General features: G+C 52.1%; 1 protein-coding gene across 10 annotated transcripts in view; it reads left to right on the plus strand.

Moving 5' to 3' along the window:
• The window catches only part of Fam167a (family with sequence similarity 167 member A), a 44,284-nt gene extending 34,401 nt beyond the window's left edge, over window positions 1-9,883 (plus strand). For all 10 annotated transcript variants that reach the window (XM_046459320.2, XM_046459321.2, XM_046459324.2 and 7 more), the window contains one exon: window positions 7,086-9,883. In XM_046459320.2, coding sequence (XP_046315276.1) covers window positions 7,086-7,349 — 264 coding nt within the window. In that variant the 3' untranslated portion in view covers window positions 7,350-9,883. The remainder of the gene's footprint in view (window positions 1-7,085) is intronic.
• Window positions 9,884-17,072: the final 7,189 nt, after the last annotated feature.

A 17,072-nucleotide genomic window follows, 5' to 3' on the forward strand; every position in this document is an offset into this window, starting at 1 on the left:
CACCTAGGGCTCTTGGACAGCCGCCACAGAAGGGAGACCCCTGCTCATCTGGGCAGATGTGGCTTCCTGGGAGTTATTACAGAATTCACAAACAAGGGCACCGGCAAAGGAAGCATGTGGCGTCCTCGGGGACTCTCCTTCTGGGTGGTGGTGTCATTCTTTCTGCTTTTTGTAGCTTCTGAAAATTCTAAATAGGAATATGGCATGTGCAATCCAGGGGTGAAAGACTTTAAAAATAAAAGACTGAAGAAAGAAAAGCACCGGCTCCTTTGTGTCCTACCAGTGCAGTTGGTCCACAGCCCTCACCTGTAGGCCACAGGTAAAGCAGCACAGGAAACCCAGGCCCTCAATCCCCAGAAGTGCCCTCCGGGCCTGAGAGCTGACAAACTGGGCACTGCTGGCCACTGGGGTGACAGGGACCCCCATCACAAGGCCCTGCCCGCACCCCTTCCTCATCCTGGGAAGCAAGGAGAGCTCACTGTGGAGCAGCCCCAGGCAATCCTGGGCCTCGGGAGGCAGGTGGGGCCCTTCCTCCAATCCCTCGTTCCTGGCTCAGTCAGCAGCCAGTGTGTGCCTGGGCTTTGGTGCTGGGGAGAGGTGGGCCCAGGTGAGGGGACAGGGTCCTGCCTTCATGGAGTCCCCCCACCCCCAGGAGGAAACAGCCTTAGGACCTGCACCAGGGCATTTGTTAAGGACACATCCCACTGGCCCTCCCTGCCGGGAAGTTCAGGCTACACTCTGGGTAGTGTTGGGGTGAGTACCCACAAGTGGCACCCCTGCAGCTGGCCCAGTAACTGCTTGAGGGTGGAGTGGAGAATGCATCAAATGTGTGGCTTTAGGAAAGTGATTTACCTGATCCTCCTGGGCTTTGTCCTTGTAAACTCTACCTAGCAGGGAAGGAACAATGAGGATGAGCTGCCCAAGGGCAGTGACCACCCGGGGACCCTGAGACTGCAGGTGCTGAGTGGTAGAGGGTTACAGTGTCACATAATTTAATACAGCGATCTTCCCTGGTGGCTGCTGGTGGCCTATTACTCTCCCCATTTTAGATGGGAGAACAGAGGCTGAGAAATGTGCCCAGCAGAACAGGGATTTGAACTCAGACCTGCCCAAGCTCAGAGCCCAAACTACAGAACGAGTTGCTGCCCTGGCAAATGAGCATGAACGCACTTTCTGCTCACTCGGTACATTCTCCCAACTCCTGGGGTTTGGGGTATTTTTTTTTTAATTTTTCTAGTTATAGATGGACACAATACCTTTATTTATTTATTTATTTATTTATTTATTTATTTATTTATTATGTGGTGCTTGGGATCAAACCCAGTGCCTCACGTGTGCTACAACCCCAACCCGGGTTTGGAGTATTATTCTCCAAAGACTACTTGAGTTTGCCCTCTTTCCAAGAACTCATCTCTCTCTGAAAAGGGGAAACTTATTATTCTAATACAAAGTCTAGTTCTGTGGTTCCTGGGCTCAGAAGGGGCTGTTCAGCCTGAGATATTATTCTTAGCTGGACAATTTCTTTTGACAAATGTTATTTGATGGGGTGCAGTAGTATAATACATGTATACAGTACATAATGATCAAATCAAAGGAATTAGCATCTCCACCTCCTTGAATATTAGCAAGTCTTTGTGTTCTGAGCACAAACTCTCCTAGTTGTCTTGAAATGTGTAATAAATTGTGGAATACTTTTGTCACTTCTGTGTTACAGGACTCTAGAACTAATCCCCCCTCCCCATTGAACTGTCTCCCTCTATCCCCCCCATATTCCCAGGCTTTAGTGACCTCCATTCTCTTTACTTTTAGGAAATCAATTTTTTTAGCCTCCACAAATGAGGGAGAACATGTGGGGTTTGTCTTTCTGGATTATTTCCTTAAAGCCCCGTAATTCCAACCATGTTACCACAGATGACAGGATTTCATCCTTTTTATCATTGAATAATATTCCACTGTGTAGATATACCACATTTTTTATCCATTCATCTGTTGTTGGACATTGCAATTGATTCCATACCTTGGCTATTGTAAGTAGTGCTGCAGTAAATATGGGAGTATAGGTATCTCTTTGATATGATTTCTTTTCTTTGAATATATGCCCAGGAGTGGGATTCCTAAACATAAGTGGTAGTTCTATTTCCAGTTTTTGGAAGAACTTCCATCTGCTTTCTATAATGGATATACTAATTTATAGCTCCACAGAGTGTATGAGTTCTCCAGTCTCTGCCCCCTCACCAGCAACTATTATTTGTCTTTCTCATAGCCATTCTAACTGGGGTGAGAGGCTAGCTCATTGAGGTTTTGATTGGCACCTCCCTGATAGTGGTGGTGGTGAGCATTTTTTGCATACACATTGTGCATTTGTATGTCTTCTTTTGGGAAGTGTCTGTTCAGGTCCTCCCCTGGCCCACAGCAGCCCCCCCTCTCCTGCTGTCCCTCTCTGGCGTAGCTTCCGGGCACACATCCCTCCACATCCAAGGTACAACCTGATGAGTTAGGAGGGAGTGACTTTCCCCTTTTGCAGAGGGTCTCACTCCCACTCCCCAGAGGGCTGCACTGGGCCCGGAGGCAGCAGACCTAGGGGCTCTTCAGAATGCATTATCCCACCTTGCACCCTCAATGTAGCATTTCAATCTAGAATGTTCCAAGTGTGAAAAATCAAAGACTATCTAAAGGTAGAATTTCATTCCAGAGTGTTCTCTGCAGTCCTGAAGGGTCTCCTGCTTTCTGCCCCACCCTTTGGTCCCAGCACAGGACCCCCTCAGCAGGGAGAGACCAAGAGGCCTGGCGCAGACAGAGGAGCTGCCTGGCTGGCTCTTTTCTGTCCCACAGAGCCAGCCCAGGGGATGGGAACAGGCGTGTTAACCTCCTGCCCACAGCCTGGGCCAAGGCTGCAGAACACATCACCCAGTGGAAGAGGCAGCTCTGCTCCGTGAAACATGCAGAGGACCTCTGAGGTCCTTCATGTCCCCCAGAAATGAACTCACAGACCTGATTTGGTTTCTAGGTAACTTTGAATTTTTTTTTTCTTTTACATTTCTCCCAGAAATTCAAGTCTCATTTTAACCACACCGCCTGCCTTCCTCCTCCTAGCATTAATCCAGAGACCAAACCAAGAGCAAGTAACACTGTCACCGGGGCCTCTAGGTGGAAACCCTACTTGATGCCTATTGTCACAATAGGGCAGGCCTTGACGCAGAGCGGAACAAATCCTGAGACGGGTTGCAAAAACCGTTTGCAAAGTTCAGGAATGAAGTCTCATTACCCAGTCGGGAAGGAAAGGAGTGCTCAGACCCTTCACACACTGAGAAATGGCCTGGGTCTTGTTCCCAGGCTCTTTTCAGCATCAATTAGAGGCTAATTATAGCTCTTAGGCTGGGCCAGTATAGGTACAAACACCCTTCACCTTGGGGTTCTCGGTCACCAGTTGGTGCCAGCCAGGACTTTCCAAGCAACGCAGCTTGCACCAAACTCCAGCTCCCAGACCCCTCCCAAGGCCCGCAGCCCCTCTCTGCTCCCTGGCTCCATGGGTTTGGTCACTCTACCTACTCTGTATAAACGGGATCATCACAGCATTATGTGCTGAGTGACTGGCCTACGTCACTTAGCACAGTGTCTTCAAGTTCACCCCTGTGGCAGGAGGCAGAACTCCCTCCCTGTTAAGGCTGAATGCGTCCAGTGCATGGAGGGACCACACTTGCTTATCTCTCCAGCAAGGTGGTTGCTTCCACCTTAGGGCAGTTGTGACTAATGCTGCTATGAACCTGGGGTGCTGTGAACGTGGGGTGCACACTCCTCCTGGAGTCCCCACCTGCGGATGTCTTACAGCTGTACCCCAAGGTGAAGCTGCGGGTCCTACGATAATTCTGTCTGATTGTTTTGAGGGTCTGCCTGCTGTTTCCCGGGTCTTCTGCAGCCTTGGTTTTATCCCTGCCTGCCCCAAGGCAGGCACAGCTCCTCCTCTCCCCACCCCCCGCAGGAGACAGTAGGTGCAAAGAGCCCACCCACCCACACCCACACCCAGGAGGGACACATTCCTGGGGCATTTTCTGCTCTCTGAATTTCCTCTCCACCTTCCCCTCTCACCTCCTCACCTCACCTCGCCTGCTTGGGAGTGAGGATGCTCCTCTCCTCTGACAGAGCCCTTTAATGACACTGTTTGTGACTGAATTCCGCCCTGGGCGGGTTCACCTTCCACCTGCAGAAACAGCCAGCCGGCTGTCCTAGGAGGGCTCCTGTGTGCCTGGTGGAAACCGATGTCTGTGGGTGACCATCGAGCCTAGATCACATTCCAGCCCTGCCGAGGGCCACCTTCCTTTCCTCCACACCTGGGGTACCCACCATCTCCCTACAAAGTGCTGAGAGCCCCTGATCAGTGGCATCTCACCTCCTTTCACCAAGTGCCAAGGTCAGGCTTGCCGGAGAGATCAGTGTACCTCTCAGAGTCCAGCAAGTGCCTCATCCCCAGAGGACAGCAGGCCACCTGGGAGAGGGGAGGGAAGTCAGTGTCCCACAAGGACACACACACTGAGAGGTGCATCACCCTCAGGGGCCAGGACCAGCGGTCAGTCTGTTAAAGGAGAGATTAAGCCTGGGATGCCCTGGCCTGGTCCTGAGTCCGGACCTGCGTTGGGGCACTAGAGAGCTGGCGAGCGCCCGCCTCCTTTGGCCATTGAGGCTCATATTCATGGAGTGTTGAGTTTGTCTCTTACATGCCTCCTTTGAGAGGCAAAGGACAGAGGTTCAGGGAGCATTAGTGGCTTTGCCCAAAGCCACTGAGCCAGCAGGAGAGGGGCTTCACCTACACACTCTCACCCAAGCCATGAAGCCCTACATCTGCTGCCCCAGGGGGACAGGAGCCCTGGAGGGGCCACTGCACTGCCTGTGGCCAGCCCCAGGGACCTGAGTGCCATGTTCCCAGGCTGCTGAAACATAACCTTTCCCCCTCTCTGCTGCCCCCTGCAGGCGGTGTCTCACAGCTCCTCTCAGACACTTGGCCAACCTGAAATTCTCCAGTGTTAAAGGATATTTCAGAACAAAGATCCAATTCCTGAGGCTAAAATGCGGATCTAAACCACAGGGTTCCTCACTTTCAAAGGATATCTATCTTCAGATTCCAAAATACTCCTAAGAGAAGCAGGACAAGCCAGGCTCCAGAGGATGGCGTGAAGGCAGAGGTGTGGACAGTGTGTCTTCAGACAGGTCCGACCTCTGTCTCCGTCAGAGAGGGCGCAGGCATCGCGCCGCCCAGTCCCCGGCATATTAGGGGCTTCACAGAAAATGAGTAGATGACCAGCCACTTGTGGCAGCCCATCACCCTCAATCTGGTGCTACTCTAAATCATTAGGATTCCTGACTGGCAAAGAATTTGAGTTGTGATGCCCGAGGATTGAAAACTGAGCTCGGGAGTGGGACTGTGAACACCCATCCCAATCCTTGCTGACCCTCAGGTGAAGTCAAGGCTTTCTCTCTTGATGCTTCTCACCCATGAAATCAGGAAACGAGATCTGTAAGGTACATTGAAAATGAGTCCTCATGAGGTCACGCATTTTTCTACCCAGTAGCGCCTCGTATTCCCAACTCTTGAAGAGGAAGGTGAGGACATTTGCTTTAATTTGCGTAACCACAAATTAGGAAGGGTCCCTCTGGAGTCTCATTTGGCTTCAAGCCCCAGGTGGGCCACACAGGACCCCAAAATGCTAAAACAATAACCACTGGCAAGTGTAGGCAGAGTGAATTGTGAGAAGGAATCAGACCTCAATTCAAGTAGGGGCAGCCTGTGGCCTGTCTTGGTGACACTAAATGGAAAATACTCCTCTAAGCCTGGCGATATCCTGCCCCACTCTTGCTCTGCCATGTCACGATTGTGAAGCTGAGTGACACATTGAGCCCCTCAGCTTGAACACCCTGGCTCATAAAATTCAGGCTCATGCTGCCCTGCTGGTACCTCTGGGACCATGGGGTCCCACAATTTCCACATGGAGATGGATTCTGGAATCTGTCAGCTGGGGTCACGTGTGGAGTTATCATCATGTCCCTTCCTCATCAGGAAACACAGAGGCACTCAGATCACTGTAGCCTCCCACAGGGTCACAGATCACTCAGACAGCTCCACGTCCCGCGCTCCGGCTCTCCCTCGGAGGCGGAACTTAGCGGTCAGTCCTTGAGGTCATGGAGTCTGATGGAGTCTGACTGAGTCACTGACCAGCTCCGCTAATGGGGGACTCTGCGACCTGACAGGGTTTCTTCTCGGTACCTCTACTTCCCTACCCACGATGGAGTTTTACTCCATGGGCTGCAGTGAGGAGCCCTGATGTGTGTGAATACACCCAAAGAGCCGGGAACCATGCCTGGTTCACAGTAAGAGATAGTCACCTCGTTTCCTTTGAAACTTTATTAAATATTTCAGCATTCAAGGACATTTAAAGGATAATATAGCAGCTGCCAGCCCCCCAGCATATGACCTAGAGCCCTTAAAAGTCCCCCCCCCATTACATTCCTCTTTCCCACCCAGAGGAGCCATGTTCCTGAACTCAGGGTTTGTCATTCTCATCTTTTCTTTATCCTCTTGCTGCATCCGAATATATCGCTAAACAGTGGGAATGAACTGGAAGGGTTTTTGGTCTGGTTTGGTTTGGAACCAGGGATTGAACCCAGGGGCTCTTAACCACTGAGCTACATCCCCAGCCTTTTTTTTTTGGAAACAGGGTCTGGCTAAGTTGCTTAGGGCCTCCCTAAGTTGCTAAGTCTGGCTTTGAACTTGTGCTCCTCCTGCCTCAGCCTCCTGAGCCCCTGAGATTACAGGCATGTGCCACGGCACTCAGCTGGAAGTATCTTTAAGCCAGGACTACATGCACCTCTTTCAGAAGAGAAGGATTTAGATAGTAACTTGCCCAGCACAAAGCTTGGTTGGACAAACACACCCTCCTTTGTCACCTGAGCCCAGAAGCTGCTGATGTTTCTAGATACACCATTCAATGGCCCAAGACATCCATTAGGACTCCTAGTAAGGGGTCTGTGCTTGTGAGGGACCAAGGAGCCGCCACCCCCACCGCTCTTGCTGACCCCTCCCTCGTCCCTTCCAGGCGGAGATGCGGCTGCAGGACCAGCAGCTGGCCAGGCAGCTCATGCGCCTGCGAGGTGACATCAACAAGCTCAAGATTGAGCAGACCTGCCGCCTGCACAGGAGGATGCTCAACGATGCCACCTACGAGCTGGAGGAGCGGGACGAGCTGTCCGACCTCTTCTGCGACTCCCCGCTGGCCTCCTCCTTCAGCCTCTCCACACCGCTCAGGCTCATTGGGGTCACCAAGATGAACATCAACTCCCGGAGGTTCTCTCTCTGCTGAGAAGCCCCAGAGGGGCAGAGGACCCCAGAGGGAGGGAGCTGGGCTGGGCAGTTACCCAGTGGGGTCCCCCGGGCATGCCCCTAGGACCTGGTGGAGGGAGGGTGCTCTTGGGAGGCCCAGCCATGGACCCCAGTGTCTCCTGGCCCCCTCTTATTCAGCACCCTGAGTGTGCAGAAGCTCCGTGGGCAGGGTCCCAGGTGCTCCACCTCAGTCCCCCACTCCTGGATAGCTGGTGCTATGAACTGGGACCCCCAAGGGAGCCCCCAAAGCTTGCTACTCTTATAGAAAGCTCTCCCCAGGGGCGATTAGATGTGTTAGAAGCACCCATCTCACACCGGTGCCACCCTCCAAGTCCTGGCTCAAATTCGCCCTTGGTTGGTGACTTAGCAGCCTTGACAGGGACCCAGCAGGAAAGGAAACCAGAAAGAAGAGCAGGATGTGGTGCTGGAACGTAGGACCCTTGGCCTGGCAGAAGCCAGTGCCCTGGTGGCACCACCCGGGCTGCTGTCAGTCTTGGGCCTGGGCACCGTGAGGCCAGGTAAATGAGTGGCTGGGACGCGTGCTAGTTGTGCACTTGTGTGGCTGCGGTGGGGCCCCCTTGCCTCCCCTGGCCATATGCACCAACAGCTGGAGAGCACCTAGGAGGTGGCTGGCGACTGGGCCAGGCAGGTCGGGAACAGATCACCCATCACTGAGTTCCCCAGAGGGTGCACAACAGAGCCTCCAGGGAGCCCAGAAGCCCATCCTGGGCCTCCTCTGAGACAGTGTCTGACCTCAACCGCCCACTTTAATTGAATAGACTGTAATAGACTGTTACACTAACGTGTTGCTAACTTGTTTATAACTGTTTGGTTCTCGTCCAAACTGGAAGCCAGTTGAGCAGGTCGAGCACAGAGCTTGGGGTTTGGCTTTAAGAGTTAGTTTCTCCCACACAGGAAGTGTGAGGGTGGGCAAGCAGGGAGCAGGTTGGCGAAGTCACCTGGTCACTCCCACATGCCACAGGGTGACCCCAGGGGCAGGAGTTTTTATATATTTGATGGCATCTGGCAGAGTCCTCTCCTGGATAAAGGAGCAGAGTGAAGCTGGGGCAGGAGAATGACTGTCCCTGGGTCACCCGGCTGTCCAACGGCTGTAGACTATGAAGGTGTGAAATCATTGTGAACATGCATAGAGAGGCCAGCCACCTTGAACCCAAAGATGCTTTGCTAAACCCATAAACTGCCCACTCCCTCCACAGCCCAGCCCCCACCCTGTCTTCCTACTTTTTGATCCAGAGTATTTGAGCGGGAGGCAGAGCAGTGCCCGGATGGTGGCCCCTCGGGTCCACGCCACTGGTCTCCATCCTTAAGTATCCTGACTCTCCAGGTTCCAGGTCCCTTATTCTGCAGGCCACGTCCACACCCCCACAGCCCACCTGGTAGGAGCTGTATTTGGGGGGGAATGAAATGGGGAAGAGCAAATGAGGGGCCCCAGGTAGCAAGAAGAGAATGTGGTGTCTTCCTCGTGACTTCAGGGAGACCCAAAGAAGGTAGAAGAGCATAGCCAGGATTTGTTGTTGGCCCTAAATACCAAAGGATTTGTCTGGCAGGCTTTCCTGGAGGCCAAATAGCACGGCCAGGTCCTGAGAGGACTTCCCTCCTGCCACCTCCTTCCACACCGGTCCTGCAGGCCACAGGCCATCTGCTGGCCATTACCCACCCACCCACCCACCCTGCAGAGAACACACAGGAAAACCCATCCCATATTCAGGAAAAAAAAAAAAAAATATATATATATATATATATATATATATATATATATATATAAATGGTTTTCTTTTTAGAAATCAGTCATTAGAGTAATTGAAAAAATTGGAGTGAAGGAAAGTGGAGTGACAGAGATGAAGTGGTCAGCACCGTGGAGTGGCTTGCGGCTGAGCAGCCCTCAGCTCTGTGGCCCAGCGGGGCCCCTACCTTTGTTCTCTGGAAGGAAGTTAAGACCCAGACAGATGTTTGAGGATAGTTTAGATGTTTCAGCTACTTTGTTTAGTTCATCCCAAGAGAATTTTATTTTGGGATAGGAGGGGAGGTGGAGGTCTGCGAAGTGCAGGGAAAGACAGCTGTGCTTCCCCGTGTGGTGTCCCACACCGGTTAGCACCTGCCTTCCACCGTGAGCCCGTGACTAACTGATTCCTTCAGCTTTGTGAAGTCCCTGCTGTGTGGCAGCCAGGTGGTTCCAGCCTCCATCACTGACTTTCCGGCTTACCATGCGTATACAGTGCTGTTTGCAGATTCATCCATGAGCCATCTCTGTGCGCCCCCCCCCCCCAGGATGTAAAACACCCACCAAGTCTCCACTGTGCTGTCACATGTGGTCATGTCCGATGCCTTCGTAGGCTCAGTAGCCATCACAGAGGCCTAAAGGGCCTGGGCAGGCTTGACCTACCCCTGTAGCAATACCAAGTGCTATTACATAATCGATGGACAATTTTATTTTTATGATTGTTTCTATATTGCTGTTAGAAAAAGTGAAATAAAAAATTTCAAAAGAAGATATCCATGTAAAGAAGAGACATTTGCTTCCTTTTAGCTTGTTCTTGTTATAGCACATGCAGGGTCCTTTTCCTAGTTGAAAGAGGTGGATGGATGGATGGATGGATGGATGATGGATGGATGATAGATGGATGATGGATGGAAGATGGATGATGAATGGATGGATAGATGAATGGGGAGATGGATGGATGGATAGATGAATGGGGAGATGGATGAATGGATGATGGATGGATGCATGATGGATGGATGATTGATGGATGGATGGATGGATGATGGATGATAGATGATGGATGGATGATTGATGGATGGATGATGGATGATGGATGGATGATGGATGATGGATGATGGATGGATGATTGATGGATGGATGATAGATGATGGATGATGATGGATGATGGATGGATGATGGATGGGTGGATGGATGATGGATACGTGGATGAATGGATTGAATAAATGGATGATGGATGGATGATAGAAGGGTAGATGAATGGATTGAATGGATAATGGGTGGATGGATGGATTATGGATAGATGGATGAATGGATGATGGATGGATGACGGATGGATGGATGATAGATGATGGATGGATAATGGATGGATGGATGGATGGATGATGATAGATGGATGATGGATGATGGATGATGGATGGATGACAGATGGATGGATGATGGATGATGGATGGATAATGGATGGATGGATGATGGATGATGGATGGATGATGATGGATGGATAATGGATGGATGGATGATGGACGGGTGGATGGACAGATGATTTGGGTCATCAGATGAAGGTGTAGGAGGGAGGAAAAACTCACCAGTCATTCTCTTCCTCCACTGTGCCTTCCCCCAAGTTAGGTGGCTTGATGGCAGTTACCATCAAATTCTGCAGGGTACGTGGTATGAGTTCAAGATGTGGACTTAAGAAATGCAGTCATTCTTCCTGCATTTGGCCAAAGCCAAAGCAAAGAAAACCCATTATCTCCCCGTTTTCCACAGGAGAACACTGTCAAGCTCTGATGAAGACCTGTGCCTTCAATTTTTTCAGCCACTGACAGCAACTTTTAAACCTGAAAATCAGCGTGCTTGAGAATTGCCTGAGGTGCTTGCTGCAAACAAATATTTCTGGGAATGTTCCCGGGAACACAATCCCTGTTGCGCAACTCTGGAGTGGGGCCTGGGAATCTGTTCTTGGCAAACACTCCAGGTGGTAATGCAGGTGGGTCCAGAGACACTTTGGGAAAGCTTCAGAGGACAAAGCAGCTCAAGGGAAGGCACGTTTTAGAACTGGTCCTGCTGTGGTCTCAGAAGAGGCCAAGTCAGAGATCAAAGCAGGTCAGTAACCACACTGCAGGGAGAAACACCTGAGAGCAATTGCAACTGTGTAGCAGCCACTGTGATTGCACCACCTGCCCCTCCAGGAGCAGCCGGCATGGTCTCTCTCCTCCAAGAGCATGCAGGTACAAATGGCATGTGGCTTCGGGGTGTGAGAGGGTGTCGAGAGGTGTAGCGTAGCTCGTGGAAATCCACCACTGCATTGGCAGGGGATTCAGAAGAATCTCACAAGTTACTGGCCTTTCCATCGCTGCAGCCAGGGCCACAAGTCCACTTTTCCAACCCAAAGGAAAACTAACATGGCCTACAAACAGGACCAATAACTGGTGCCACAGAGGAGAAAAGGGAACACAGCATGTGGAGTGGTGGAGGTGCTCACCCAGCAGACAGGTGCTACACAGCCAGCCACCGAGGATCATGGGGAAGAGTCCAGAGACAGGGGAAGAGTCCAGAGACAGGGGCAGACCAAACGAAACAGATGGTCCAGGGGAGTCGGTGCCCAAGGCAGGCTCTCGGCCGTGACCAGCACAGGGAGTGGGGTGTTATTGGGTTGTGCAGCAAGATCTATGTAGGAAGCACTTACTGCCCTATAGAAAGTGTGGGGGCAGGGCAAAACTGGAGCCCGGAAGAATACAGGGCAGCCACAGAGGAGTGACAAGGGTCTGGCTGGGGGCTTATTTGGGGACATGCTCTGGGTGATAGTTTGACGGTAAAGCCAATGGATACACTGACCACTTGGACATGGCAATAAGGAAATGGAGGAATGAAGGTTGGACTCTGGCCAGCAGCTGTGAGGAGGTGGGGAGTTACTGAGAACCAGTGGGCACCAACAGCTCTGCTTCGAGTTGTGTTTAAATGTAGTGTGAGGATTTGTGTCAATGTGACCAAAATACCTGACAAGAACAACCTACAGGAGGAAAAGCTCATTTTGGCTCATGGTGTCAGAGGTTTCAGTCCACAGGCGGTCAACTATATTGCTTGGGCCCTAGGTGAGGCAGAACCTCATGGCAGAAGGACAGTGGTAGAAGACAGCTAGTCCACTCATGGCAGCGGAGAAACAGAAAGGAGGGGAGAAGGGGCCACAGGGAAGATGAACTCTTCCAGGGCACGCACCCAGGGACCCACCCCCTCTGCCACTCCCCACCTATCTAAAGTCACCACCCAGTCAGCCCATTCAAAATAGGGTGGACTCAGTGCCGAGGCGACAGCTCTTGCAATCCTGTCACTTCACCTCTGAAGACTCCTGTATTCACAGAAGAGCTCTGGGAAGCCAACTATAACAGATGTCAGTTAGACAGCCAAGTCGGGGTTGAGGTGGACACAGGGCCTGGGGTCAGGTAAAGACCGACATTGGAGACACACATTTGGGAGTCTGGATCTGGATCAGAGAGCTTTAAAACACTCCATCTGGACAAACTCCCCTAGGAAGAGGGCCAAAGCACAGAGGAGAAGAGGCTACACACAGCATCCTGGGGATCCCAACATGATTTCTTTTGATTGGCTATTGACAATGTGTAATTGCATATGTTTAGGGGTACAAAGTGATGCTGATACACGAGCACAATGTGCAGTCACCAAATCTAGCTAACACATCCACCACCTCAAACACTTGCTGTTGATTTCCCTGCCTAGCTGGGGCTTAGCCTCAGCCAAGGTGTCCCTCCCTGCTCCCCATCCATCCCAGAGCCTGGAAATCACCACCCTGCTCTCTGCTCCCAAGAGTTCACCATTCTTAGGTTCCACACGTGAGTAAGAAAATGCAGTCTGAGGACTCCATCAATTGAAGATTTGACAGGCAAAAAGAAATGGTTGGAAGAAACAGCTAGGAAGTTAGAAGAAAATCCCTGGGGACAGGCCTCAGAGAAGCCTCCAGAAGAAAATATTGCAAGAAGGAGAGAGCCATCCACACCAAAAGTGACCCTGAGTAAGACGAGGACCGAGATGGACATTGGCTTCAGCACATGGAGAGCACCAAGCACCACGGTGAGGACAGAGGTCCAGCCGCGCAGGTCAGGGAGAACCCGGAGGACAGGAATAAGTGGCAGAGCGAGGCCTCTGTGTCCAGTGGCTTTGCTGAACAGGGAGCTGAGGAATGAGATGAGCAAGGACACAAAGCCCAGGGGACAGATGTGGGTTTCTTATAATGATGTAAGATAAAGGTGTTGGCCCGGAGGACCCACCAACTGTCCCGTGGGGGGAGGGAGACTGACAGGCAGGAGCAAGAAGAAGCTGTGGCAGTGGAGCAGCTGAAGTGACTGTGCAGGGGACGCTGGGCCCGGGGAGGGCAAGGACAGCTCCATCCTAGCAAGAGGGAAGCCTGGGGCTGCCCAAGATGTGCAGGCCGGTCAACACCAGGAAGAGAAGGTGAGCCCAAGGCATGGCTCCTGCTTTCTCCATGAAATGGGAGCGTGAATTGGAAGGAGTGGAATGTTACAGGTTTGAAGAGAGAGTCTTTGACATAATGATCTGAAAAGGAGTTGGTCAATTTGTTAGCAAAGTACCGTGAGGTCGTCTGCTGGGGCTGAGGTCACACATGCCATGCGGGTGACTTTTCCCCAGCCACCCTTAGCCGTTCCCACACAGGCGCAGACAGGCGGTCAGTGGGAGAGGGGATTCGTCAGGCCGTAAGACGCAGGATAGAACAGGAAAAGGAAAGTGTCTTTGGAGGAGCCATCGCAGTGTCGTCTAAGGCACCAAGCTGAGGAGGGAGGGACAGGGCAGAGAGGACGGGTGGTGGCCGTGCTGGAGAGGTGGGTGCGGGCTGGACATCTCAAATCCACTTGGGATGCTGGAGGGAAGGTGCTGGAGGAACAGAGAGGTAATAATCACAGGCGGCGACCGATTTGGGGAGAGTGGAGGAGACATTTCGGAGGTGATGCAGCCTCTGCATTCAGCGGCCCGACTATGGCCTCATTAGTCGCCAGGCCAGCTGAGTCTACCTGGGGTGCTGGGGACTTGGCCAAGAGTATGGCTTCCACAGCCCCCAAGTTCCTACCATCTCTTTGGAAAGAGGGTGTTGAGCTGATTCCCACCGCCGGCTTCTGAGCTCTTTGCTCATTGTCCTTGTCTGAGCCCCATATCTGTCGTGGTCCCCCAGCTTGGGAAGGAGGCAGGGCTGCCACAGAAGAGACCTATGACAGGTGACAAAGACAGCAGACAGGCCTGCGCAGCCCGGGCCCATCTGATGGGAGCTGAGCAGATTGAGGGCTGCAGATGTGGCTATTTTTAAATACCCTGTTCACAGACTCAAAGGGAACAGGAGACAGCTAGGTGGGCTCTGGAGGAAATCGATGCCAGAAGAGAAACCTCAGAGGAGCACGAGGGCTCTGGGAAGTGGCCGTCCACACCCACTCAGGGAGACAGGTCGTCCACGAGGTTTCCTTCCAGCACCAGGGGAGACTAGGAGGCTCAGGCCAGCCTCACAGGAGAGCAGGGTGTTTACTGAGCAGGGGCCCCAGATCGCTCCTGGCCTCACCCACTTCTCCACGCAGGGCCTACTGAGCACTGAGGAAGGAGCTTTTGCCAAGGAAGGAACAGAGTCCCAATGACAAGCAGGACCCCCGTCTCCCTCCAGAAGTCTCACCTGCCCAGGTGGGTCTAGCCCAGGCCCTGAAGGGCTTAGGGAATGCCCCTCCCCACCCACCCTGCACCTGCAGCCTCACTGGGAACAGTGTGCAGGGCTGGGAGAGGCTGCGCTTCCCCACCCTGTCCCACCCAAACAGTCAGCGCTTGGTGGGGGAAAGTGGGAGCTCCCCCTCAGTCTTCCAAGAAGGAGAGGGTCTGATACACGGAACAGGGGGCTTCCAGATTTGCAGGAAGAGCGAGGACGTGAGTCAGGGAAGTGTCGGTTGGAGGAGGCGATTCCCAGAGCTCATCCTGAAACCGCCTGGATCTCAGGAGTCAGTTTGGGATTCCTGCACCGTCCCCACACAGCTCCCTGGGGGGCCCAGAGGGGAAGGGAGCAGGCCAGCCTCCCGTGGGACACAAAGTACTTGCAGCGTCAGCTTCCGGAGCCTGCTCCAGCCATCCCAGCCACCCTGCTCCGCTCTGCCCACCAGGCAAGACGCAGCTGAAGGCAGGACTTGAGGTCTTCTAAGCAAAAGAAGTTTCTACCTAAAAATTCCAGCCATTTCTAGCAGTGAGTCTCCTTGAGAAAAACCTCCCGGCGCTCCTTCCAGTGATGCGGAGGAAGGGCCAGGATGAGCAGAGGAGGACCTTTCAGGCCTGTTGGAAAAGACCCTTCCCACGCCTTGTAAGAGGGCTGGGAGCCCTGTGGGGGCTGAGAAGCCTTCCAGAAGAGACCCCTGAGCCCCTGCACATGTGAGGCTGTTGAAGCACCCCCGGCTCTTGCAGCAGGGGACCCCAAAGGGGCCATCTGCAGGACACAAATGAATGAGGGACTGTGATACTGGAGCCTGTCCAAAAAGGGTGACATCCTGCACTCCAAGGGGCAAAGTACAGCCACGGTGAGCACCCCAGGGAGACAGGCCTGCCATGACATGAGCTCAGAATTCACCACACAGAATATCAAAAGGTGCATGACCCCAAGCTGGTGAGGCAGGATATATCCATTAGAGCAATAAATGCCATCAGTACCGAGGGCTGAAGCAACCAGAGCACAGATTGTTTTTCCTATTACAGACAAAAGAAGCAGATCTGAGAACTGAGGCCACTGACCAGGATCACCAAACGTGGCAGCTGAGCTAGGGGGAGCCATGGTCTCTGGACTTCTCATCCAGGCTCTTGCTGCCAACCTTGTGCCTCACACCCTCCTTGTGGAAGCACAGCAGAGGAGCCCTGGGAAACAGCTGCCTGGGACTTTCCTCTGGTGCAGACAAATGGATTCTTAGACTGTTAGCGGGCAGACATTGAGTTAAGGCAGTCCTAAAGCGCCCCCTGCTGGAGGAACAATGACCCTATTTATATGTATTTTGTCGGTTTCTCAAATGCCAATAATTGCTGTTTTCTTGGTATTTGCAACTGTCACTGCTTGCCATGCTCTCTGGAATATTCAAATTTTGAACACTGTTTTCTACTGATTGAAACCCAAAATCTGCCGGGGTGTGGTGGTGCGCATCTGTAATTCCAGCACCTCGAGAGGCTGAGGCAAGAGGATCACAAGTTCAATGTCAGCCTCAGCAATTTAGTGAGGGCCTAAACGACTCAGACACCCTGTCTCTAAATAAAATATAAACAAGGGCTGGGGATGTGGCTCAGTGGTTAAGCTCCCCTGGGTTCAATCCCTAGTACAAAAACAAACAGACAAAAAGAAAACCTAAAATCTGCAGTTGAAGTACTCTGTCACAACTGAATTAACCTCTGCACCTCTCTTTTAATATCTCGCATGTGCCAACCCTGGGGAGCCAAGCACGTAGAACACTGGCTTCATCTGTGCCAACTGAGCTGCAACTCATGTTTCCTCTCTGCTCTGGGGCCAAACCCATAAGGAAACAATAGCCAGTGAGTTTGTTGGAAGGAACCCCACTACCATGTACGAAGATCTAATAAAACAAATGAAAAAAAAAATGGCCATCTTTGGCCTGAAAATGGTGTGGTAAATTTTTTAATCTATTGCTTAATTAAGTGCTTTTCTTCTAATTTTTAAAGCCACGGTTCCTAAAGGATGCAGCCATTTTTTCCATTACAATAAAAATTGAGATGCCTCGAAGCTTCCTGTCATTTGGTCTCACAGATGGGAACCCCTGGGCACTCCATATTCCCCCCGCCCTTCACCAGTTTCAAAACTTGGCTTTGACTTCACCAACCTGAAGCTGGAGTCCTGCCTTCTCACGCTGTCACCCATCCTCCTCAGTCCTCTGGGGCTCAGGTCCATCTCCACCTTCCTCCCAGGAGTCCAAAACA

This window comes from Marmota monax, unplaced genomic scaffold (assembly GCF_021218885.2).
Source record: "Marmota monax isolate L192 unplaced genomic scaffold, Marmota_monax_Labrador192_F-V1.1 WCK01_AAM20220418_F8-fsc00288, whole genome shotgun sequence".
In the NCBI taxonomy this organism is placed as follows: Eukaryota; Metazoa; Chordata; class Mammalia; order Rodentia; family Sciuridae; genus Marmota; species Marmota monax.